The 27,661-nt window shown below is 37.4% G+C and overlaps 1 protein-coding gene across 14 annotated transcripts in view; it reads left to right on the top strand.

Annotated features, from left to right (window-relative positions):
* The window catches only part of CEP112 (centrosomal protein 112), a 569,199-nt gene that overhangs the window by 241,255 nt on the left and 300,283 nt on the right, over positions 1-27,661 (top strand). For all 14 annotated transcript variants that reach the window (XM_010379988.2, XM_030923682.1, XM_010379989.2 and 11 more), the window contains exon 19: positions 21,784-21,891. In XM_010379988.2, the coding sequence (XP_010378290.1) occupies positions 21,784-21,891 (108 nt within the window). The remainder of the gene's footprint in view (positions 1-21,783; positions 21,892-27,661) is intronic.

The raw sequence follows: 27,661 nt of genomic DNA, 5'->3' as shown, positions 1-27,661 counted from the left end.
TCATCAGAAGAGAGCAGTGTGTAGGTGAAAAGGCACTCCAGGTTGGGGAAGATAATTGAAATTCATATGTTGAACAAAAGACTCATACCCAGAATAGATAAAGAACTATGAATCAATAAGGGCTGACTTCAAATGGACCAATGGGTAAAATACTTGAACAGATATTTAACAAAAGTTGACTTCATAGTGGCCAACTAACATATAAAAAGAGGCTTAGGGCTGGGCGTGGTGGCTCACGCCTGTAATGCCAGCACTTTGGGAGGCCGAGGTGGCCGAGGATCACCTGAGGTCAGGAGTTCCAGACTAGCCTGGCCAACATGGTGAAACCCCCGTCTGTACTAAAAATACAAAAATTAGCCAGGCATGGTGGCAGGTGCCTGTAATCCCAGCTGTTCAGGAGGCTGAGGCAGGAGAATCACTTGAACAAGAGCAAGACTTCATCTCAAAAATAAAAAATAAATACAAAGGGGCTTAGTTTATTTAGTCATCAGGGGACTGCAAAAATAAAACAACAATGCTATACTATTACACATCCAATGGAATGCCTTAAATGAAACAGAAAATAAAAAGTGTTTACAAGAATGGTGGAATAATGAAACTGATGTATACTACTAATATGAATATAAATGGGTACAACCATTTTGGAAAACTATTTGGCAATATCTAAGAACACTAAATATATGCGTGCCTTATTCTCAGCCATTCTGCACCTACGTATATGCCCTACTGAAATATGTATGTACTTGACAAAAGACATATACTAGAATATTAATAGCAGCATTATTTATAATAGTAAAAAAACTGGAAAATACCCAAATCCATCAGAAGTAACATGAATAAGTAAACTGTGGTCTAGTCACACAATGGAATACTATACAGCAATGTGAACGAAGACTCTACAAATCTACCTCATAACATGTTTGAATTTCACAGATGTAAAGTTGAATGAAACCAGCCACAAAGATCACAAACAGTTTTTATTATATGAATTCGTTTATATTAGAAACAGAACCAAACAAAATTAGTGAATGCAAGTTATTCTTGGATGGAGAGGTAGTGACTTCTGAGATATAATTTATTGACCTGAGTGCTAGTTACATGGAGGGATTCAATTTGAGAAAATTCATCCATGTTCCCTTTTCTTTGGCTTTATTATATTTCAATAAAATGTTTTTTAGAATGTTAATACTTGTCCAAAAGGAATTTATTATTTTAATCTGTAAGAAAGTGTTTTGGCTAGGCATAGTGACTCATACCTATAATCCCAGAACTTTTGAGGTGAGATGATCACTTGAGCCCAGGAGTCAGTCTGGGAAACAGAGGGAGACCCCTTATCTTGACAAAAAATTTGAAAAGTATCTTGGTAAGATGGCATGCACCTGTGGTCCCAGTTACTCATGAGGCTGAGGTAAGATGATCACTTGAGCCCAGCAATTTCAGGTTATAGTGAGCCGTGTTCACGCCACTGCACTCTAGCCCGAGCGACACAGCAAGACCCTTTCTCAAAAAAAAAAAAAAAAGTTTTAATTTCTTTAACCGTGTTTCCAAAACGTTAGTGATATTCTGCAACAATTATAATGTTCATGAAAATAACTGTAATAATAACCCATTTAACTTTATTCCTTTTCTTGTATTAATAGAGAAATATGATTCTAAAGATATATGAAAGCTGATTATTTGAAAGTAGTGAAATAATGAAATCGGGGCAGTGCTTTGAGCTGGGAAGAATAGTTAATCATTAATGGAGTTTTAAAAAATGTAATTTGATTTGATTTTAATTCTGGGATACCTGTGTAGGACATGCAGGTGTGACATAGGTAAACATGTGCCATGGTGGTTTGCTGCACCTGTCAACCCATCACTTAGATATTAAGCCCCACATGCATTAGCTATTTATCCTGATGCTGTCCCCTCCCTGTGTCCATGTGTTCTCTTTGTTCAGCTCCCATTTACAAGTGAGAACATGCAGTGTTTGGTTTTCTGTTCCTGTGTTAGTTTGCTGAGGATAATGGCTTCCAGCTCCATCCATGTCCTTGCAAAGGACGTGATCTCATTGCTTTTTATGGCTGCATAGAACTTCACAATGCAATGACAAGTCTCAATAGTAAGTAGACCAAGCAGAGAAAAGAATTTCAGAGCTTGAAGACTGTCTTGCTGAAATAAGACAGGCAGAAAAGATTATAGAAAAAAGAATGAAAATAAATGAACAACACCTCTGAGAATTATGGGATTATGTAGAAAGACCAAACCTATGTCTGATTGGTGTACCTGAAAGAGACGGGGAGAATGGAATCAAGTTGGAAAACATACTTCAGGATATCATCCAGGAGAACTTACCCAACATAGCAAGAGAGGCAACCTTCAAATTCAGGAACTTCAGAGAACCCCAGTAAGATACTCCATGAGAAGATCAACCCCAAGACACATAATCATCAGATTCTCCAAGGTAGACATTAAGGGAAAAACATGTTAAGGGCAGCCAGAGAGAAAGGCCAGGTCACCTACAAAGGGAAGCCCATCAGACTAACAGCAGACCTCTCAGCAGAAACCCTACAAGCCAGAAGAGATTGGAGGCTAATATTCAACATTCTTAAAGAAGAGAATTTCCAACCCAGAATTTCTTATCTGGCAACTAAGCTTCATTAGTGAAGGAGAAATAAAATCCTTTTCAGACAAACAAATAGATATATTAGGCTTGTTATTTTGTTTAGGTAAACTTTTATGGTGTTAGTAATGTAGTTAAATGTCTAGAAATATTTCTACATTTCCTATCTCTCCTATTTCATACCTTTCTTCACCCACACTAACATACATATGAGACATGTTGTCTTTCTTATATCAATTAATGATTGTCTTTCACAAATGGACTGCAGATATCATCAATTAACATGGTCATTGATTTTCCTTGTTGAGAACATTAGTTCCAATTGGTTCTTTAGCCAGGCACAGAAATAAATGTTTATCTTTTTGCCATTTATATCTATCTGCCAGCCTGCCTATCTATTCATATCTATGTATCTATCTAGCTACATATGAAAATATTTGAAGGATTATTTCTTACACCTTTAATATATATTAAATACAACAAAATATATTTTGAATTGTATACTTATATACAATTGCATAATTGCATAATATGAATTGTATATGTCAAATTACTTAGAATATAATAACACAGTAGTACTTTACTGGAGAAAGAGCAGTCACTTATTATGACTGTATCTGATGGAGACTGCCAGATGCTCATCCAATATACATTTCTACTTTCTTAGTAATAGAACCTTGATTTTATTTAGGGCAACATGAGACACAGTTTTAAAACTATATCTTACCTTGTAGATGGAGCTGGACATTTAATGTAGTTTAAGTGAATTGAGATGCAAATAGGATAATTAATATGCTATTGGCAGGAACTTGCAGGAAAGCCCCCTAAAAGGGGATTCAACTCACCTGATACTTTCTCTTTGCCCTTCAGTCTTTACCCTTCACCCTTTACCTTTCCTTTTCCAGATGTGCAAAGCTACAGAAACCATTTTGCAACCACTAGGAGAAGGTTGAGTTGTGATGACCTTTACCCTGACATCTTTGAGCTGCGGATGTGGCAGACTACTTCTGAACTTTTTGTTAAATAAGGGGGGAAAAAAACCACCTATACTATTTAAACCAACAGTACCCAACCTTTTTGGCACTAGGTACCAGTTTTGTGGAAGACAACTTTTCCACGGACCAGAAGGATGGTTTCCGGATGAAACTGTTCTGCCTCAGATCATCAGGCATTAGATTTTCATAAGGAGAGCACAACCGAGATCCCTCGCATGCGCAGTTCACAATAGGGTGCGGGCTCCTGTGAGCATCTGATGCCACCACTGATCTGACAGGAGGCGGAGCTTAGGCAGTAGTGCTCTCTCACCCCACCATTCACCTCCTGCTGTATGCAGGGTTCCTCACAGGCCAAGGACCAGTACCAATCCATGGCCCCAGGGGTTGGGGACCCCTGGTTAAAGCTATGGATATGTGGGCTTTCTCTTACATATGCCAAAAAGTAATTCTTGAGGCACCATATCAGGAAAATCTAATACACTTCAAGCCCAGTGTGCTGGCTCACACCTGTCTGTGATTCCAGCTACTCAGACGACTTGAGGCAGGAGAATCACTTTAACTGGGAGGCAGAGGTTGCAGTGAGTTGAGATCATGCCACTGCACTCCAACTGTATCGCTTGGCCACGGAGCGAGACACTGTCTCAAAAAAAAAAAAAAAAAAGAAACCTAACACACTTTATTATCTTTGAACACTAAATAGCCACAGAAATGTACTCAAGCCCTTTTCTGTACCTTTTTTGGCATAGATTTTTTGGCATATGTGTTACATAATAAAGGAGTTTATTTATTTCTTTTACCTGAAGTTGAATGGAATATGGAATGATGCATGATGAAGCAGAATGTTGTGTATCTATGGTAACTGAGAACGCTGTGTTTTTCTACAAACTGTTTTATAAGACGATTTTTGAATTTTTGTTAAATTGTGAAAGAGAATGGAATGGGTTCTAGCATTTTTGGTCAGTATCATCTAAAATAATGTGTATTTTATTTTGTTATAATATCAGTTGTTATTTACTTTGAATTTTTAAAAATGTTTTGGTGCAAAAGCCTTTTAATGTGTTTTAAATTGTTTAGATAGAAGATAATCTATTTTTACCAACTTTGAGTACATAAAATTCTTGTATTTTAAGTATTTAATTGTTTAACATTTTAAATATTTTAACGTTTATTATTTATTTTTAATATTTCAACTTGCCCGAAGTAAAAGAAACAAAAACCAATTTTATATGTGGATTTGTCTTAAAAATACTAAGTATATCAGGCCTACCATCCTTGATTTACCTTATTTTTAGTTCCTGTATTACTTTTGCTTACCATTTCATTCATCTTTAAGAGATTTTGTGACCCCCAAATAATTTTAATTTTTTATATTTTTAATTGACAAATCATAATTGTATATATTTATGAGATACAATGTGGTATTTTGACATATATATCAAAATACACACACACACATGCACAATGTAGATGATTAAAACAAGCTAATTAACATAGCCATAACCTCACTTATTTGTTTTTTGTGGTGAACATTTGAAATATACTCTCTTACCAATTTTGAAATATACATTATTAACTATAGTCACTATGCTCTGCAATTGATCACTAGAAAGTATTCTTGTTTAAATGAAACTTTGTATCCTTTGAACGATATCTCCCCAATTCTCTTTTCCCACTCTCGCCCAGCCTCTCCTAACTACCGTTGTACTCTGTACTTCTGAGTTTGACTTTTTTAGATTCTACCTGTAAGTGAAATCATGCCATTTTGTCTTTCTGTGCCTGGCTTATTTAGCTTAATACAACTTAATACAATGTCCTCCAGGTTTATCCATGTTGTCACAAATGACAGAATTTCCTTATTTTTCAAGGCTGAATAGTATATACATAACAAGGTATACACATAACACATTTTCTTTATCCCTTTATCATTCCATGGATACATAGGTTGATTCCATATCTTGTCTATTGTGAATAATGCTGTAATAAGCTTGGGAGTGTATATATCTCTTTGAAATTCTGATTTCAATTCCTTGATTTATGCTGAGTAGTGGGACTGCTGGATCAAAAAATGGTAGTTCTATTTTTAGTTTTTTGAGGAAATTCCATACATTTTCTATAGTGGTTATACTAATTTGCATCTCCACCAGCAGTGTACAAGGGTTCCCTTTTCTCCACATCCTCGGCAGCACTTATTAACTTTCATCTTTTTGATAAAAACCATTCTAACAGTTGTGAAGTGATATCTCATTGTAGTTTGAACTGGCATTTCCCTAATTAGTAATGTTGAGCATTTTTTTCCATCAACTTGTTGATCATTTTTATGTCTTATTTTGAGAAATATCTGGTTAGGTCCTTTGCCTGTTTTTTAATCAATTTATTTTTCTTGCTATTGAGTTATTTGTGTTCTTTATATATTTTGGATATCGATCCCTTATCACATGTATGGTTTGCAGATATTTTCTTTCATTCTGTAGATTGTTTCTTTACTTTGTTGATTGTTTAGGTTGCTGTGCAGAAACATTTTAGTTTGATGTAATCCCGTTTGTCTTGGTTGCCTGTGCTTTTATTGTCAGATCCAAGAAATCTTTGCTAAGACTGATGTCAGGAAGCTTTCCCCCTGTATTTTCTAGTAGTTTTATGGCTTCAAGTTTTATATTTAAGTCTTTTATCCATTTTGAGTATATTATTTTTTATGGTATATGATAAAAACCCAATTTCATTTTTTTCTGTTTATGAATAGCCACTTTTCTCAATACCATTTAATGAAGAGACCATCCTTTCTCCTATTGTGTAATTTTGGCACCTTTATTGAAATCAATTGTCTGTAAATGGAAGAGTTTATTTCTGAACTCTATCCTGTTCCTCTGGCTAATGTATCAGCTCTTGTGCCAATACCATGCTGTTTTGATTAATATAATTTTTTAGTATACTTTGATGTCAGGTAGTGTGATGCCTCCAGCTTTGTTGTTGTTGTTATTTATTGCTCAAGATTGCTTTGGCTATTTGGAGTCTTCTGTGGTTCCATAAAAATTTTCGGATTGGTTTTTCTATTTCTGTGAGAAATGACATTGGCATTTTGATAGGAATTGCTTGAATCTGTAGATTGTTTTGGGTAGTATGGGCATTTTAACACTATTAATTCTTCCAATCCGAGAACACAGGATATCTTTCTATTCATGTTTTCTTTAATTTCTTTCATCAGTGTTTTATAGCTTTCAGTGTATGCATCTTTTGCCTCCTTGGATAAATGAATACTAATTATTTTATTTTTATTGCTATTATAAATGAGATTCTTAAAAAATTCTTTTTTGGGCTGGGTGTGGTAGCTCACACTTGTAATCAGGGGAATCACCTGAGGTCAGGAGTTCGAGACCAGCCTGACCGACATGGTGAAACTCCATCGCTACAAAAAATACAAAAATTAGCTGGGCTTGGTGGCGAGCACCTGTAATCCCAGCTACTCAGGAGGCTGAGGCAGGAGAAATGTGTGAACCTGGGAAGCAGAGGTTGCAGTGAGCTGAGATCTTGCCATTGCACTCCAGCCTGGGCAACAGAGTGAGACTCTGTCTCAAAAAAAACAAAAAAACTCTTTTTTGAATAGTTTGTTACTACTGTATGGAAACACAGATGATTTCTGAATGTTGATTTTATTCAACTCTACTTAATTCATCTATCAATTCAGGTTTTTTTTTGTATGTAGAATCCTTAGGGTTTTCTGTATATAGATTATGTCATCAGCTTACAGAGACAATTCTACTTCTTCCTTTCCTACTAGGATGCCTTTTTTCCCCATTATCTTGCCAAATTACTCTGGCTAGGACTTCCAGTACTATGTTGAAAATAAGGGTTGAGAGTGGATATCCTTGTCTAATTTCAAATCTTAGAAGAAAAGCTTTCAGCTTTTCACCATTGAGTAGGATTTTACCTGTAGGGTTGTCATACATGGTGTTTATTATGTTATGGTACATTTTTTTTCTATACTTAATTTGTTAAGAGTTTTCATTATGAAATTATGTTGAATTTTGGCAAATGATTTTTCTGCATCTATTGAGATGATCATATGGTTTTTGTTCTTCATTTTATTAATGTGTTGTATCACATTTATTGATTTGCATGTGTTGAAACACCCTTGCATCCCAGGAATAAATTCCTCTCGATCATGGTTAGCTGATGATTTTAATGTGTCGTTGAATTCAGGGTTTTTTTTTTTCTTTTTTGCTAGTATTTTATTGAGGATTTTTGCATCTATATTCATTAGTGATATTGGCCTTTAATGTTATTTTCTTGTGTCCTTGTGTTCTTTTGTTATCAGGGTAACAGTGGCCTTATGATATGAGTTTGGAAGTGTTCCCTCTACTTCAGTTTTTTGGGGAGAGTTTGAGCAGAATTGGTATTAGTTCTTCTTATGTTTGGTATAATTCAGCAATGAAGCCATCATGTCCTGAGCTTCTCCTTTGTTGAGAAGTTTCTTGTTAATGATTCAGTCTCCTTAGTCATCGCTGGTCTGTTCAGATTTTCTATTTCTTCGTGACTCAGTCATGATAGGTTCTATATATGTAGGAATTCATTCATTTCCTCAGCTATACAATTTGTTGGTGTATAGTGGTTCCTAATCCTCCCTTGTTTTTGTGTTTCTATATTATCGGTTTTAAAGTCTGCCCTTTCATTTATGATATTATTTATTTGAGTCTTCTCTTTTTTTCTTAGTCTAGCTGATGTTTTGTAAATTTTACCTTTTTGAAAAACCGACTCATAGTTTTATTAATCTTTTTTATTGTTTTTCTAGTCTCTATTTCATTTTTTTGTGCTCTGATCTTTATGACTTCCTTCCTTCTCCTAACTTTAGGCTTAGTTCATTTTTTCTTTTTTTAGTTCTGAAGTATAACATTAGGTTGTTGATTTGAGGTTTGTCTTTGTTTTTTATTTTATTTATTTATTTATTTATTTTTTATTATTATACTTTAAGTTCTAGGGTACATGTGCACAATGTACAGGTTTGTTACATATGTATACTTGTGCCATGTTGGTGCGCTGCACCCATCAACTCGTCAGCACCCGTCAACTTGTCATTTACATCAGGTATAACTCCCAATGCAATCCCTCCCCTCTCCCCCCTCCCCATAATAGGCCCCGGTGTGTGATGTTCCCCTTCCCGAGTCCAAGTGATCTCATTGTTCAGTTCCCACCAATGAGTGAGAACATGCGGTGTTTGGTTTTCTGTTCTTGCCATAGTTTGCTGAGAATGATGGTTTCCAGCTGCATCCATGTCCCTACAAAGGACACAAACTCATCCTTTTTTATGGCTGCATAGTATTCCATGGTGTATATGTGCCACATTTCCTTAATCCAGTCTGTCACTGATGGACATTTGGGTTGATTCCAAGTCTTTGCTATTGTGAATAGTGCCGCAATGAACATACGTGTGCATGTGTCTTTATAGCAGCATGATTTATAATCCTTTGGGTATATACTCAGTAATGGGATGGCTGGATCATATGGTACTTCTAGTTCTAGATCCTTGAGGAATCGCCGTACTGTTTTCCATAATGGTTGAACTAGTTTACAATCCCACCAACAGTGTAAAAGTGTTCCTATTTCTCCACATCCTTTCCAGCATCTGTTGTTTCCTGACTTTTTAATGATTGCCATTCTAACTGGTGTGAGATGGTATCTCATTGTGGTATTGATTTGGATTTCTCTGATGGCCAGTGGTGATGAGCATTTTTTCATGTGTCTGTTGGCTGTATGCATGTCTTCTTTTGAGAAATGTCTGTTCATATCCTTTGCCCACTTTTTGATGGCATTGTTTGTTTTTTTCTTGTAAATTTGTTTGAGTTCTTTGTAGGTTCTGGATATTAGCCCTTTGTCAGATGAGTAGATTGCAAAAATTTTCTCCCATTCTGTAGGTTGCCTGTTCGCGCTGATGGTAGTTTCTTTTGCTGTGCAGAAGCTCTTTAGTTTAATTAGATCCCATTTGTCAATTTTGGCTTTTGTTGCCATTGCTTTTGGTGTTTTAGACATGAAGTCCTTGCCCATGCCTGTGTCCTGAATGGTATTACCTAGGTTTTCTTCTAGGATTTTTATGGTATTAGGTCTTACATTAAAGTCTCTAATCCATCTTGAATTAATTTTCATATAAGGAGTAAGGAAAGGATCCAGTTTCAGCTTTCTACTTATGGCTAGCCAATTTTCCCAGCACCATTTGTTAAATAGGGAATCCTTTCCCCATTTCTTGTTTTTCTCAGGTTTGTCAAAGATCAGATGGCTATAGATGTGTGGTATTATTTCTGAGGACTCTGTTCTGTTCCATTGGTCTATATCTCTGTTTTGGTACCAGTACTATGCTGTTTTGGTTACTGTAGCCTTGTAGTATAGTTTGAAGTCAGGTAGCGTGATGCCTCCAGCTTTGTTCTTTTGACTTAGGATTGTCTTGGCAATGCGGGCTCTTTTTTGGTTCCATATGAACTTTAAAGCAGTTTTTTCCAATTTTGTGAAGAAAGTCATTGGTAGCTTGATGGGGATGGCATTGAATCTATAAATAACCTTGGGCAGTATGGCCGTTTTCACGATATTGATTCTTCCTATCCATGAGCATGGTATGTTCTTCCATTTGTTTGTGTCCTCTTTGATTTCACTGAGCAGTGGTTTGTAGTTCTCATTGAAGAGGTCCTTTACATCCCTTGTAGGTATTTTATTGTCTTTGAAGCAATTGTGAATGGAAGTTCATTCATGATTTGGCTCTCTGTTTGTCTGTTACTGGTGTATAAGAATGCTTGTGATTTTTGCACATTAATTTTGTATCCTGAGACTTTGCTGAAGTTGCTTATCAGCTTAAGGAGATTTTGGGCTGAGATTATGGGGTTTTCTAAATATACAATCATGTCATCTGCAAACAGGGACAATTTGACTTCTTCTTTTCCTAACTGAATACCCTTGATTTCTTTCTCTTGCCTGATTGCCCTAGCCAGAACTTCCAACACTATGTTGAATAGGAGTGGTGAGAGAGGGCATCCCTGTCTTGTGCCAGTTTTCAAAGGAAATGCTTCCAGTTTTTGCCCATTCAGTATGATATTGGCTGTGCGTTTGTCATAAATAGCTCTTATTGTTTTGAGATACATTCCATCAATACCTAGTTTATTGAGAGTTTTTAGCATGAAGGGGTGTTGAATTTTGTCAAAGGCCTTTTCTGCATCTATTGAGATAATCATGTGGTTTTTGTCTTTGGTTCTGTTTATATGCTGGATTATGTTTATTGATTTGCGTATGTTGAACCAGCCTTGCATCCCAGGGATGAAGCCCATTTGATCATGGTGGATAAGCTTTTTGATGTGCTGCTGGATTCGGTTTGCCAGTATTTTATTGAGGTTTTTTGCATCGATGTTCATCAGGGATATTGGTCTAAAATTCTCATTTTTTGTTGTGTCTCTGCCAGGCTTTGGTATCAGGATGATGTTGGCCTCATAAAATGAGAGAGGATTCCCTCTTTTTCTATTGATTGGAATAGTTTCAGAAGGAATGGTACCAGCTCCTCCTTGTACCTCTGGTAGAATTCAACTGTGAATCCATCTGGTCCTGGACTTTTTTTGGTTGGTAGGCTATTAATTATTGCCTCAATTTCAGAGCCTGCTATTGGTCTATTCAGGGATTCAACTTCTTCCTGGTTTAATCTTCGGAGAGTGTAAGTGTCCAGGAAATTATCCATTTCTTCTAGATTTTCTAGTTGATTTGCATAGAGGTGTTTATAGTATTCTCTGATGGTAGTTTGTATTTCTGTAGAGTCGGTGGTGATATCCCCTTTATCATTTTTTATTGTATCTATTTGATTCTTCTCTCTTTTCTTCTTTATTAGTCTTGCTAGCAGTCTATCAATTTTGTTGATCTTTTCAAAAAACCAACTCCTGGATTCATTGATTTTTTGGAGGGTTTTTTGTGTCTCTATCTCCTTCAGTTCTGATCTAATCTTAGTTATTTCTTGCCTTCTGCTAGCTTTTGAATGTGTTTGCTGTTGCTTCTCTAGTTCTTTTAATTGTGATGTTAGAGTGTCAATTTTAGATCTTTCCAGCTTTCTCTTGTGGGCATTTAGTGCTATAAATTTCCCTCTCCACACTGCTTTAAATGTGTCCCAGAGATTCTGGTATGTTGTATCTTTGTTCTCATTGGTTTCAAAGAACATCTTTATTTTTGCCTTCATTTCATTATGTACCCAGTAGTCATTCAGGAGCAGGTTGTTCAGTTTCCATGTAGTTGAGCGGTTTTGATTGAGTTTCTTAGTCCTGAGTTCTAGTTTGATTGCACTGTGGTCTGAGAGACAGTTTGTTATAATTTCTATTCTTGTACATTTGCTGAGGAGTGCTTTACTTCCAAATATGTGGTCAATTTTGGAATAAGTGTGATATGGTGCTGAGAAGAATGTATATTCTGTTGATTTGGGGTGGAGAGTTCTGTAGATGTCTGTTAGGTCTGCTTGGTGCAGAGATGAGTTCAATTCCTGTATATCCTTGTTAACTTTCTGTCTCGTTGATCTGTCTAATGTTGACAGTGGGGTGTTGAAATCTCCCATTATTATTGTATGGGAGTCTAAGTCTCTTTGTAAGTCTCTAAGGACTTGCTTTATGAATCTGGGTGCTCCTGTATTGGGTGCATATATATTTAGGATAGTTAGCTCTTCCTGTTGAATTGATCCCTTTACCATTATGTAATGGCCTTCTTTGTCTCTTTTGATCTTTGATGGTTTAAAGTCTGTTTTATCAGAGACTAGGATTGCAACCCCTGCTTTTTTTTGTTCTCCATTTGCTTGGTAGATCTTCCTCCATCCCTTTATTTTGAGCCTATGTGTGTCTCTGCATGTGAGATGGGTCTCCTGAATACAGCAAACTGATGGGTCTTGACTCTTTATCCAATTTGCCAGTCTGTGTCTTTTAACTGGAGCATTTAGTCCATTTACATTTAAGGTTAATATTGTTATGTGTGAACTTGATCCTGTCATTATGATATTAACTGGTTATTTTGCTCGTTAGTTGATGCAGTTTCTTCCTAGCATCGCTGGTCTTTACATTTTGGCATGTTTTTGCAATGGCTGGTACCGGTTGTTCCTTTCCATGTTTAGTGCTTCCTTCAGGGTCTCTTGTAGGGCAGACCTGGTGGTGACAAAATCTCTAAGCATTTGCTTGTCTGTAAAGGATTTTATTTCTCCTTCACTTATGAAACTTAGTTTGGCTGGATATGAAATTCTGGGCTTAAAAGTCTTTTCTTTAAGAATGTTGAATATTGGCCCCCACTCTTTTCTGGCTTGTAGAGTTTCTGCTGAAAGATCTGCTGTTAGTCTGATGGGCTTCCCTTTGTGGGTAACCCGACCTTTCTCTCTGGCTACCCTTAACAGTTTTTACTTCATTTTAACTTTGGTCAATCTGACAATTATGTGTCTTGGAGTTGCTCTTCTCGAGGAGTATCTTTGTGGCAATCTCTGTATTTCCTGAATTTGAATGTTGGCCTGCCTTACTAGGTTGGGGAAGTTCTCCTGGATGATATCCTGCAGAGTGTTTTCCAACTTGGTTCCATTTCCCCCTTCACTTTCAGGCACCCCAATCAGACTTAGGGGTTTTTATTGTTTTTCTAGTCTCTATTTCATTTTTTTCTGCTCTGATCTTTATGACTTCCTTCCTTCTCCTAACTTTAGGCTTAGTTCATTTTTTCTTTTTTTAGTTTTGAAGTATAACATTAGGTTGTTGATTTGAGGTTTGTCTTTGTTTTTTTTAAAAAAAATTGATACAGGTTTTTTTTTTTTTCCATTAATTTGCCTTGTAGAGCTCTTTTTGCTATATCCCATAAGTTTTGGTATCCTGTGTCCCATTATTTGTCTGTCTAAGTTTATCTTTTGATTTTTTTGACTTATTGGTTGTTCAGGAGTATTTTGTTTATTTTCACATATTTGTGAATTTTCCAAGGTTTCTCTCTCTCTTTTTTTTTTTTTTTTTTGAGGTGGAGTCTCGCTGTGTTGTCCAGGCTGGAGTGTGGTGGCGCTATCTCAGCTCACTGCAAGCTCCACCTCCTGGGTTCAGGCCATTCTCCTGTCTCAGGCTCCTAAGTGGCTGGGACTACAGGTGCCCACCACCACCCCCAGATAATTTTTTGTATTTTTAGTAGAGACGCGGTTTCACCATGTTAGCCAGGATGGTCTCGATCTCCTAACCTCGTGATCTGCCCGCCTCAGCCTCCCAAAGTGCTGGGATTACAGGCATGAACCACTGCATCTGACCCTTGTTATTGATTTTTAATTTCATACCATTGTGATTGAAAAAACACGTTATATTATTTAAATCCTCTTAAATTTGTTAAGACTTGTTTTGTAGCCTAACATATTATCTGTTCTGCGGAATGTTTAATGTGTACTTGAGACGTAAGTGTATTCTGTTGCTGTTGGATGGAATGCTGAGCATATGTCTTTTAGGTACCTTTGCTCTAAAGTGTCATTTAACTCTGTTGTTTCCTTATTGATGTTCTATGTGGATGATCTGTCTACTGCTGAGAGTGTAGTATTGAAGTTCTCTCCTGTTATTGTATTAGATAGAGTCTATCTCTTCCTTCATATCTATGAATATTTGATTTATATATTTAGGTGCCATTATATTGGGTGCGTATATATTTAGAATTGTTATATCCTCTTAATGAGTAGAGTGCTTTATCAGTATATTATGACCTTCTGTTTCTCATTTTACAGTTTTGACTTAAATTCTATGATATGGTTTGGCTCTGTGTCCCCACCCAAATATCACCTCAAATTGTAATCCCCATAATCCCCACAAAGGAAGGGTGGGAGCAGGTGGAGGTATTTGGATCATAGGGGTGGTTTCCCCCATGCAGTTCTTTTGATAGTGGGTGAGTCTCATGAGCTCTGATGGTTTATAAGCGTCTGGCATTTCCCTTGCTTACACTCACTCTGTCCTGTTGCCCTGTGAAGGAGGTGCCTTGCTTCCCCTTTGCCGTCTACCATGATTGTAAATTTCCTGAGGCCTCCGAAGCCATGCTGAACTGTGAGTCAATTAAATGTCTTTCCTTTATAAACTGCCCAGTCTCAGGTATTTCTTGATAGCAGTGTGAGAATGGACTAATATACTCTATTTTATCTAATTTAAATATATCTCCCCTTGCTCTCTTTTCATTTCTATTTGCACAAAATATCTTCTATTCCTTTACTTTTAGTCTATTTGTGTCCATAAGCATGACATGAGTCGCTTTTGGAAACATATAGTTGAGTTTTGTTTTTTTTACCCAGTTACTTTAAGTCTTTTGATTGGAGAATTTAGTTCATTTATATTCAAAGTCATTATTGATAGGTAAGGACTCAGTGCTTTCATTTTGTAATTTATTTTCTGGTTGTTTTGTAGATTCTTTTTGTTTTTTTTCTTCCTCACTGGCTATCTTCCTTTGCAGTTTGATGATTTTCTGTAGTGATATGCTTTGAATCCTTTCTTTTTATGTTTTGTGTAACTATTATAGATTTTTAGTTTGTGGTTACCATGAGACTACATAAAACATCTACTTACAAGATGCTACTTCAAGATGATAAATTACTGCATATAAAAACTGTAAACTTTTATTCTCCCTTAATTTTATGTTTTTGAGTTCACAATTTACAGCTTTTTATAATTTGTATCCTTTAATAATTATTTTTTTGAGACAGAGTCTTGGTCTGTCACCCAGGCCATAGTGCAGTGGTGTAATCTCAGCTCACTGCAACCTCCACTTCCTAGGTTCAAGCAGTTCTCATGCCTCAGCCTCCCGAGTAGCTGGGACTACAGGCACACACAACTGTGCCCAGATAATTTTTGTATTTTTAGTAGAGACAGTATCTTACTGTGTTTCCCAGGGTGGTCTTCAACTCCTGAGCTCAAGTGATCTGGCCACCTCAGTGTCCCAAAGTGCTGAGATTACAGACATGAGCCACCATACCTGGCCTCTCTTGACAATTTATTGTAGTTATAGTTGCTTTTTAAAGTTTTGTTTTTTAACCATCATACTAGAGATAAAATTGCTTTACACACCATATTTATAGCACTAAAGTATTCTGAATATAACTATGTATTATTTATACCATTGAGTTTTTTACTTTCATATGTTTTTGTTATTAACATATGAAAGTGACTGTTTCTCAGCTTAAATAACTCCTTTTTGTAATTCCTGTAAGACGAGGCTGATGGTGATGACCTCCCTTATTTTGAGGGGAAGATGGAGGTGAGGGAAGATTTTACTTCTCTCTTATTTCCGAAGGATAACTTTGCCAGGTAAAGTATTCTTGATTGGGAGCTTTTTTCCTTCAGTACTTTGAATATGTATCTTCCCACTGTCTCCTGGCATGCAGGGTTTCTGCTGAGAAATCTACTGATAGCCATGTTGTAACTCGCTTGTATGTGATAAGTATCTTACCTCTTTTGGTTTTCAGAATTCTTTGTTTTTGATTTTTGATAATTGCTTATGATGTGTTTTGGTGAACTCTCTTTGGGTTGAATTCGATTGTAACCTCTGAATTTTCTGTACCTTGATATTGACATCTTTCTCCAGATTTGGGAAACTTTCAGGCATTATTTTCTTAAATATGCTTTTTTGGGGGGCATTTTTCTCTTTCTTCTCCTTTGGATCTCCTATTATATGAAAGTTAGGTCTCTTGATGGTGTCCCGTAATTTTCGTAAGCCTTCTTTATTCTTTTTACTTTTTGCTCCTGTGACTTGATAATGTTAAATGTCCTGTCTTTGAACTCACTGATTGCTTCTTCTATTTGTTTGAGCCTGATGTTCAAGCTTTTAATAACATTTTCCGGTTTAGTTATTGTATTCTTTTTCTCTAGGATTTCTGTTTCTAAAAGTAGTGTCCGCTCCTTTGTCAAACTAATTCTTTTGTCTGTATATTGTTTTCAAGTTTTACTTTTCTATCCATATTTTCTTATAATTCTGTTGATATGGTTTAGATCTGTGTCCCAAACCAAATTTCATTTCAAATTGTAATTCCCAGTGGAGTTGGGGCCTGGTGGGAGGTGATTGAATCATGGGGGTGGGTTCTCATGAATGATTTAGCATCATTCCCTTGGTGCTGTTCTTGTGACAGTGAGGGTGTTCTCACTATCACTATCTAGTGGTTGTTAAAAGCGTGTAGCACCTTCACCCTCACTCTCTCTGTCTTGCTCCTGCTCTAGCCATGTGATGTACCTGTTCCCCCTTTGCCTTCTGCCATGATTATAAGTTTCCTGAGGCCTCTCTAGAAACTGAGCAGATGGTAGCATCATGCTTCCTGTACAGCCTATTGAACTGTGAGCCAATTAAACCTCTTTTTCATTATAAATTATCCACTCTCAAGGCTTTATAGCAATGCAAGAACAAACTAATACATCCATGATCTTCTTAGAAGGATTATTCTGAATTGTCAGTCATTTTGTAGACCTTCATATTTTTAGGGATCATTGTTGGAGGTTTCTCTCTTAGTTTCTTTTTGTGGTGTTTATTTCCTTGATATTTTTGTAACTGTTGTGTCCTTACCTTGGTGTCTGTGCGTTTGATGAATTGGCTTCCTCTTTTGGCCTTTGCAGATGTCCTTTGGTGGGGATGGACACTTTCAATATTTAGTCTAGCCTAAGATTCTGGATGGACCAGCTGATAGTGACCATGAGCAAGCAGATTTTGCTATTGGGTTCTTTAATTACAACGGGCTGCTGCTTGTTTTATGAAGTCAGGTATTGCTTCTGGTTGTGCTTCACAGTCCAGTGAGACCATTGGCTAGGCTGCACAATCAAGCACAGCTGCTGGCTGGGCTCTGTGATAACCTCTGATTAGGCAGGGTTGCAGTCTGGGTTCCCTGGCATGATGGTACTCATGTTTGAAATATGTAGTTGGATGGGGCTGAAGATTGGACTCCAATGCTGGCAAGGTCTCTGGGGTTGCTGCTCCGCCAGCCACTCAGATGGGCAAAGCCAGATGCTGTGCCCACAGTTGTGTGTAGTTTTGGGCTTGCCTCCCTGCCTGCACCTCAGGCTGGGCTCCAGTGCTGGACAGGGGCAATCACTGCTATGATTGGATTGGACTACATGCTCTGCTCTGCAGATATGCAGGGATCTGGGCCTGCCTCTTGGCCTGGGGAAGTATGCCAAGCTCTGAGGCTGGGTGGCAGATCTGGCTAGGGACTTGAGCTTGGCAGATCTCTCAACCGTGCTTCCTGCTCAGTGATGCTATTTGTTGGTCTCTCTGATTGGGTGCCTCCACTGGCCGGAATGCAGAGGTTGCTGTGAGCTCCATTTTCTCTTCTTTGTTTCTAGCTGATCTCAGATGTTCTAGCCCTGCTAATACTCCCAAGGCAAGGCAGAAGTGGGCCTCCTGCCAAGCATCTTGGAATGCTGGGAAAGCTGGATGTTGACCTCCAGATCTCTTTCCCACTGTAGAAACCATGGGCCTGGGGGAATCCTCTCTGTGTGGCACTGTGGTGGTTTGTGGGAGGGGACGATACAGTCAACGTGAAACCATTTCTATTTTTTTTGTAATGTGACTTTTGTCAGTTCTGTGATCCAAGAACATGTCTCAGACTCACTCCCAAGTTCTGGAATATTCACAAAGGTTTTCTTGTCTGTGAATGGTTGCTAGTTGGATTTCTATGAGATAGACTGGAGCTGGGGAACTTTTATTCCACCATCTTGCTCATGTCCCTCCTCCTCATCCTTAAGAATTTAATACATCTTTACTTCGCATACCATGGCAGCTATTAAGTAAATATGCAAAAGAAAGACTTGTCATAGTTCTTATATTTGTGGGTTCATTATCTGGATTACTAAACAAAGCTTACACATTTGAAACATTTCCATTTTATAGAGAAATGCACAATGTGCTAGGAGAATAAAGATGTTAAGTCCTAGAGCATATAGAGAAGGAAGGCATTTATTCAATTAGTGGGATTAAAGAACACCTTAGAGAGGAAGGGAAACTTGAGTCAACCTTGAAAAGACTGACTGGATGAAAAAAAAAAATGAAAGGACCTACGGATAGTATGATGGGCAAAAGGCCCTAGAGTCAAGAACAGCCATGGCTTGCTTGGAAAATGTCAAGGGTATTGGAGTCTGGATTGCTGAGGACAGATTAAGGAGCCTCCCACTTGAGGTCCAATATGAAAAGCATTGAAGGAGAGAGAGCCTTGAAACTAAAGTCTTGAGTTAGAAACAAAAAACCAAAGTGTGCTTGACTGTGCTTCCTTTAATCATTCCTTAAATTTATTCTTGACCACAATACTAATTACCTATGAATCAGTAATCGTAGAACTCTAATTGAATTTTACGCCGGTGACTTAATGTTTTCGGGATTGCAGTCCTTGGTATTTACAAAGAAATAATTGGGTGCTAAATATCATGCCATAATCTAGAGGGTATTCAAACTTCAGTATAAGAACCATAAGCTGGAATGTGCTGTTAGACACAGTAGTGGGTGGTAATATGCATTTTGTTCTCATGCAGTGAAACTGGTTGCCTTTCACTGAACATCTTTATTCCTAGAAACTTAAAGTCTAATCATGTCTGAATAAATGCATTGAAATGTTTTTTTCAAATATATTGTGGAAAACTGTGAAAGAAGCATTTTTCATAGTTCATTTCCTCCAATATTCATGTCTTAACTAATCTTGGTGCTTACCAAAAGGTAACCTGAAAGAAGGCATTGTGTACAAGTTGAACAAAGTAGAAGTGGTTCCACATACCAGTGAAGCAGAATAATAAGTAATATAAAGTAGCCAGTGGTAGAATGGTTGCCGCGTTAACTGGTAATTGCCTCAGACAAAAAATATTGTCTTAAGTTATACCCAAATGTGCAGGGGTTTAAAGACAAATAAAATACTGCATTGCTTTGAATAAAAGACATCATTTTCATGTTGTTGACATAGAGAGCTTTTTCATGACTGTAAGAACATCTCTTTCTCATTGCATGTAAACAAGCATCTGATCATAACATGGACAAAGTGATAGAAAAAGTTAGATCCAACATGCTTTTATTTATTTTGTGTGTGTTTTAAAGAATTTGGAACTAAATGTTGAAAACTGTAAATTCAGCAAGTCTTGAACCAAGTTGGGTGCACTGTGCAATCTTTGTTTTCATTTGATTAGTATTTATTGATTCCCTGTATCTGCCAGGCACTGTGATAAATGGTTGATACTATTTCACTGATGACAGTGGACATGGGGTGATGTTACATGGGGGGAGAGAGACATTACAAACAGCCCTAATGAAGATGTAGATTATATAGTGAATCTGAAGGTGATATAGCCTGTGGAACAAAGGGGTAGCAAAGCAGGGAAAGGGGAACTAGGTGGACTTAGGGGCTGCGGAATTGCAATGTTCAATTTAAGATTGAGTGGTCTGGGAGGTCTCGGTACAAAGGTGATGCTAAACAAAGCCTCAATACTTTGAGAAAGTGCTGTATGACTATCAGGCAGAACCTCCTGCCCCCAAGGTGAGAGCACTTCTGACACATTATAGGCCTGGGCAGCAGGTAGGTGGACTGTGGTGGTGGGGGGGGGGATAGAGCAGTAAAGATGAGCTGTGAGAGGTCACTGGGATTGGATTAAGTGAGGCCTCTTGGGTGTGGTGGAATCTTTGACTTTTCCTTTTTCCATTTTCTTTTTTAATCACAGCTTTGTTGAGATAAGATTCACATACCAACAATTCACTCATATGTGTACAATTCAGTGGTTTTTAAAATTGTATTCAGGATGTTATGTAACCATCATCACGGTCAATTTTAGAAAATGTTCATCTTCCCCAAAAGAAACACCATATCCTTTAGCAGTTACCCTCTCAGATCGCCATCTCACCCTAGGCAACCACTAATCTGTTTTCTGTTTCTATGCGTTTGCCGATTCTGGAAATTTAATATAAATTGAATCCTACAGTATGTGGTCTGTTGTGACACTTAGCTTAATGCTGTCAAGGCTCATCCATGTTATAACATGTGTTAATTTTTTTTTCTATTTTTAATTAATTTTTGTTTTGAGACAGGATCTTATTCTTTTTCCCAGGCTGGAATGGAGTGGGGCAGGCAAGGCTCACTGCAGCTACAACCTCTGGGGCTTAAGCAATCCTGCTGCCTTAGCCTCTCGAATAGCTGAGGGCTATCGGCGTGTGCCACCATGCTCGGCTGATTTGTTTCTTTTTTGTAGAGACACAGTCTCACTATGTTGCCTACACTGGTCTCAGACTCCTGAGCTCAAGCAATCCTCCTGCCTCAGCCTCCCAAAGTACATGTATTAATCCTTCTTTCCTTTTTATGTTTGAATAATATTCTACTCTAAGAATATACCACATTTTGTTTATTCATTTATCAACTGATGGATATTTGGGTGGTTTCCTCTTTTTGGATGTTATGAATAAGGCTACTATAAACATTTGTAGACAAAGTTTTGTGTGGATGTATATGTTCTCATTTCTTACCTTGGAGTGAAACTACTGGGACACATGGTAACTCTATTTAACATTTCGAGGAATTGTCAGACAGACTGTCTTCCAGCATGTCTATACCATTTTAGATTCCCAGCAGCAGTGTTGAAGGTTCTGACTTCTCTACATCTTCACCAATACTTGTTACTATTTGTCTTTTTTTATTATTGCTATTCTTTGGGGCAAGAAGTGATATGTCATTCTTGTTTTAATTTGTAGTTGCTTAAAGACAGTGATGTTGAGCATCTTTTCATATGCTTTTTTGCCTTTTATATATCTTTTTGGAGAAATATCTATTCAGGCTCTTTGCCCATTTTAAAATTGAGTTTAATTATCCATTTATTATTGGGCTATAAGATTATTTATATATTCAAGATATAAGTCTCCTATCAGAGATATGATTTGGAAATATTTTATCTCATTCAGCACATACCAAGGGCTTAATTAAATTATGTTGAATAAATATTAGAACATCCTAAATTATATTTTCACTACATTATTGTTGTAATTTTAGAATTTAGCCAATTATATACCAATTTAATTTCTCTTCTTAAATAATTAAAATGTATTAAGATAAATTGATAAATGTCTCATTATTTTAATACCTTTAAATTCATCATTATTATTGGTGAGGTGTTTAAAATCTGCTGTTTAAACAAATGGACAAATTACAAAAACATGGAACACATTTTTTTGTTTAAAAAATTAATATTTGATTTTTAAATTTTATAGATGGAAAAAGTGGAGGCAGATCTAACTAGATCCAAATCCCTTCGTGAGAAACAATCAAAGGAGTTTTTATGGCAACTGGAGGACATCAGACAGCGGCATGAACAACAGGTTGGTCTTTCATTTTGATGCTGCCATTAAATTTTTCAAATACATGTATAATTTCTCTTTTAAAAATTGCTATCACAAAATATCTGCATAATGAAAATGTGACTAAGAGCTGTTATTACCAATATATTTAAAATAATGTTTGTTTCAATAAAATCTGTAAACAGAATTTTAACACTCCAGTGAAGTTTATTCTGACAGTTTTATCTGAATGTTTGATTGAAACATCGATTGTAATTGATGAGACTGGGTAATTTATAAGAAAAGAGGTTTGATTGGCTCACAGTTGTGCAGGTTGTACAGAAAGCATAGTGGCCTCTGTTTCTGGAGAGGCCTCAGGAAGCTGCCAATCAAGGCAGAAGGAAGCAGAAGCAGGCACCTTACATGGCAAAAGCAGGAGCCAGCGAGTGAACCAGGGAGACAGAGAGAGAGGCGAGGAGGTGCCGTACACTTTTAAATGACCAGATCACTCGTGAACTCAGAGTGAGAGCTCACTTATCACCAAGCGGATAGCCCAAGCCATTCATGAGGGATCCGCTTCCATGATTCAAACACCTCCCACCCCATGATCCACCACCTCCAACACTGGGGATTCCATTTCAACATGAGATCTGGGTGGGAACAAGTATCCTAATAATCTCAGTAATTCTTCTGTCCTGTCAGAGCACTGGTTAAACCTCCATTAATTTGAGAAATACGGTTGAGTACTTACTATGTGCCAGGTGCTCTCCCTGGTATGAGGGAGAACAGCAACAGAGAGCATGCATCCTCTCTCATGGAGTTTGCTTTTTGGTGACTACTCAGTCTACAAATTAAAAAGTGAAATAATTTTGAAGAGTGAGTTGTATTATTATTATTATTATTATTATTATTTTTGATATGGAGTCTCACTCACCCAGGCTGGAGTGCAGTGATGCCATCTTGGCTCGCTGCAACTGCTACCTCCTGGGTTCAAGCGATTCTCCTGCCTCAGCCTCCCGAGTAGCTGGGATTACAGGCACACGCCACCACGCCTGGCTAATTTTTGTAATTTTAGTAGAGACGGAGTTTTACCGTGTTGGCCAGGCTAGTCTTGAACTCCTGATTTCAGGTGATCTGCCCACCTCGGCCTGGCAAAATGCTAGGATTACAGGTGTGAGCCACCACACCCGGCCTGAAGAGTGACTTATGTAGAAGAAAAAATGGTACCTTTATAGCCTTTGCCAGGTGGAGGGTGGGAAGGGGATTACCAGCCTTGAATAACTGATCAGGGAAACCCTGATATTTGTGCTGAGTTCTAAAAACTAGCACAGCTGTTTTTAGAACAGGAAGGAGCCAGCCATGAGCTCTGGAGAAATAGTATTCCAGTCTGAGGGAACAGCACATTCAAAGATCCTGAGAAGAGAGCAAGCTGAAAGTGTTCAAGGAAGATAACTGAGGATGAAGACCAGGTTAGCCAGAGTATGGGGAGAAAGGTTCCTGCTGTGGGAGATGAAGGGGAAGAGGGAGGTTAGGACCAGGATGTGTAAGGAGTTGAGATTTTGTCCTCAGTGCTCTGCCTCTTACTTAGTAATACAAAGTTTTATTTTCTTCTTTTAAAAATATATTTCTGCTTATTCCCAGAATACTTAAAATACTTAAAATACTTAAAATTACTATTAATTTTTAGCTTGGTTTTGCTTTGGTAAACATGATCCTAAACCTCAATGGCTTAGAACAAAAAAGGCTTATTTCATACTTATGTCACGTGTCCTTTGAGGACTGACTGCAGCTCTGACCCGTGTCATGTCATCTTGAGTCCAGTTTTTAGAATGAACTATCTGGAACATTGCTATGGGAAATGGAAAAGGAAATATTTTGAGCATCTGCTGGCTTCTAACATTGACCCAGAAGTAAGTTTACTCACATTTTATTGGCCAAAGCAAACATGGCCTCCCTGGTGTAATCCTCCGCCTGGAAGGAGCATCACAGAGAAGACCATCAAATGGGGTTAGCATAAAACAGTTTACCATGCTGACTACAATTGCAAACTTAGAAAATATAAAAATGTAGAAAATGCTGGAACTGGGTTTTAAAGGTACATTCTTTATCAAGCAGCACAGGTGTTATGACACAGGACCAATAAAAAAGGAAATGTAATCTTGGCAGACAAAATATTCATCATTGAACAATATGTACATAGACACAATAATTAGATGACATTTATTGTTTTCAACTTTAAAAACTAGCTTAGGGTTACAGAACAGGGCATAGATGTTACCAACTGTATTAGTCTGTTCCCACATGGCTAATAAAGACATACCCGAGCTGGGTAATTTATAAAGGAAAGAGGTTTAATGGACTCACAGTTCCACATGGCTGAGGAGGCCTCACAATCATGGCAGAAGGCAAAGGAGAAGCAAAGTCACCTTTTATATGGTGGCAGGCAAGAGAGCTTGTGCAGGGGAACTCCCATTTATAAAACCATCAGATCTTGTGAGACTTACTTACTAACACGAGAACAATATGGGGGAAACTGCCCCCATGATTTAATTATCTCCACCTGGTCCCGCCCTTCACACATGGGGATTATTACAATTCAAGGTGAGATTTGGGTTGGGGCACAGCCAAACCATATCACCAGCCTTGCTATTGTAACAGTAAAGGTTAAGATGGTATAGGTATGGAAGTGGAAGAAAGGGATGGAGGGCCTGGGAAGGGAAGGGTGAGAGCACTGAGGTATTATCATGAAGTGTGGATTTGAGCAGCTGCCCATGTAATGAAACAAAACACAGAGGTTTTAGTATATTCCTCATTACAGGGTTGACCACTGGAGGAACTGAAAGGAATGGAGTAACTAGTAAAATGGTGACAAGAGTGGGAGAGAGGAGCGAGGGAGTGTAAATGAGCTAAATCCCCATTTGTCCTAGGAGAAAACCTATAAGGAGTGTCTAGCTTTGGTAAAGTAAGAGAGAGCTATGTAGCATATTGTGTAGAGGTAGGGAAGTAATCACCAGAGAAAGGAGCACAGGCATGTTTTAAAAGAGTTGCCACCAGTACAGGAGTGGGATGGGGCAAGGACCTGTTACTTTTTATTAGAAGATGATGTTTACCATTTTATTTTTAAAAATCATGTGTGCACATATACAGACACATATGCGCATATGAATATGTATACTTTATATTTACATATTCATATATAGGATATATATGTTCTGTTCCAAAAAAACTAATTCATATAGATTTTAATCCCAAAATTTTATTTCTTAGAACCTATCCTATAGAAATTTTTATACATGTGCAAAAAGATCTACGTTCATACATGTTTTGGGAGGATTATTTGTAATATTGAAAAAAGTTGTAAATAAAATGAATGATTAAATAAATTATGCTGGCCAGGCGTGGTGGCTTACAACTGTAATCCCAGCACTTTGGGAGGCCGAGGCAGGCAGATCACAAGGTCAGGAGATCGAGACCATCCTGGCTAACACAGCGAAACACTGTCTCTACTAAAAATGCAAAAAATTAGCCGGGCTTGGTGGCACGTGCCTCTAGTCTCAGCTACTCGGGAGGCTGAGGCAGGAGAATGGTGTGAACCCAGGAGGTGGAGTCTGCAGTGAGCCAAAGTGGCACTACTGCACTCCAGCCTGGATTTGACAGAGCGAGACTCTGTCTCAAAAATAAATAAATAAATAAATAAATAATGCTACATACCTACTGTGGAATACAATATACTTATTAAAAAGATTGATATAGGCTGGGCGCAGTGGCTCATGCCTGTAATCCCAGCACTTTGGGAGGCCAAGGCGGGAGGATCACAAGGTCAGGAGATCGAGACCATGGTGAAACCCTGTCTCTACTAAAAATACAAAAAATTAGCCGGGCGCGGTGGCGGGCGCCTGTAGTCCCAGCTACTCAGGAGGCTGAGGCAGGAGAATGGCGTGAACCTGGGAGGCGGAGCTTGCAGTGAGCCGAGATCGCGCCATTGCACTCCAGCCTGGGCAACAGAGCGAGACTCTGTCTCAAAAAAAAAAAAAAAAAGATTGATATAAATCTGAAGGTGCCAACATATGCAGATTTCTAAGACATGTTGGTGAGGGGAATAAAGCACTTCTTAGAACACTTTGTATATTATGATCCCATTGATGTAAAATTAAAACATATGTGTCTCAAAGTTAGATATGTAAATTCAGTGAAAAAATTCTGTAAGATTATACATGACTATGGAATTGGCCTGGAATTATGGGTTAGGGTTATGATGAATTGAGACTTTCATTGTATGCTCTAAATAACCTTTTTTACTTCAAATTTCATAATGAGCATGTTATACATTACTTGGATAAGTAAAACATTAAAATTATGAATGCTAAGAAACAATACAATGGAATAAATATTTTGGAGCATTTATATTATATTCTTTTTTTTTTCTTAGAGATGGGGGTCTTGCTGTCTCTCCCAGGCAGGAGTGCAGTGGTGCGATTATGGCTCACTGCAACCTTTAACTCCTGGGCTCGAGCAGTCCTCTTACCTTAGCCTCCCAAAGTGCTGGGATTACAGGCATGAGCCACCTGCCTGGTCTGTATTGTATTCTATAGCATTTTAAGTGGGTAATAAATTTGGATTAATGAAATAGAAAATAAATTCAAACAATTTATATGCAATGTAAAAAATAAGCAATAAATGAAAAGCCTAAAAGAGAAGAAAAGATAGAAGATAGAGCTGACACATTATTTTCAACAGTGCCAAAGTATGGATAACTTCAGACTTTCTAACTGCAAAAGCCAGTGCAATGGAGTTATTCTATCAGAGTTTTTAAAAAATGCTTTTATATAAAAGTGAAGTAGTTAATTTCCGATTAATATGTGATGGCAACTGAAAGTCATTCTAACACATGCCAAATTAAAAATATGTATTTCTCCTGAAATACACTTTTATCTAAAGAGCCATGGAGGATGTTTTCCACAACTTTAGTAATGGGAGGAAGTTGCTTGGAAACTGGTTTTAAAAACTAGGTTTAGAAAACTATGTGAAGAATCGGAGGCTGGAATTGAGGAGTAAGGGGTGGTAAGAGGGAGGGAAACAGAGGTAACTATTAATCAAATGTAAATAAAAATATTAAGGAAGGGCAATGAATGTTACTTTTTATTATGCTATAGTTACAAAGTATAATTGAGGTATTTTTGGATTAAAAACAATATTAGAAGCACTAAGAAAAATAAGAAAAATGTCAGTTCCTCTACGTAAACTGATGAGGGAACAGGGGAGAAGGGAAAACCAAAGTTAAAACTCTTTATTTGTAACACAAATGCTAATCAGAGGTTATTATACTACAGGGTGAGTATAAGATGTAACAGAATTCTCTGTGGGAGTTTTAAAATTATATTCTCATTTTGATGATAATCACATGGGACACAAATTTATAACCAAGTGTGGCCAAATGATGTCAGCACCTGATTTGCATTTACGTTGTAGTTGTTTTGGCACACCACTGACTGAAAGTCAGACACAATAAGAAAAAACACGAAGGAAAATTTAAATGCATTTGACTAAATAAAAAGTATTTTGAGTTAAAAAAGTAATTGAAGAAATAATTGAAGCAGATATCTTAGGCAAAGAGTAACTCTCCTTATAAAATTAATAAATGTATAATATATAAAGATAATTAGCAGATAAATATAGTAATTAGCACAAATCATAAGAAAATCATTAATGTCCCAATAAGTGACCTGGCAAAGGAAAGAAAGAGATAAGAAATGAATCAAGTGCACAGCTGTGTAGAAACATCTTTAGCCTTGGTGTTAATAAAAATGCAAAT

This window comes from Rhinopithecus roxellana, chromosome 19 (genome assembly GCF_007565055.1).
Source record: "Rhinopithecus roxellana isolate Shanxi Qingling chromosome 19, ASM756505v1, whole genome shotgun sequence".
NCBI lineage: Eukaryota > Metazoa > Chordata > Mammalia > Primates > Cercopithecidae > Rhinopithecus > Rhinopithecus roxellana.
The sequence above is the reverse complement of the archived record's forward strand: the minus strand, read 5'-3'. Positions and strand labels throughout refer to the sequence as shown.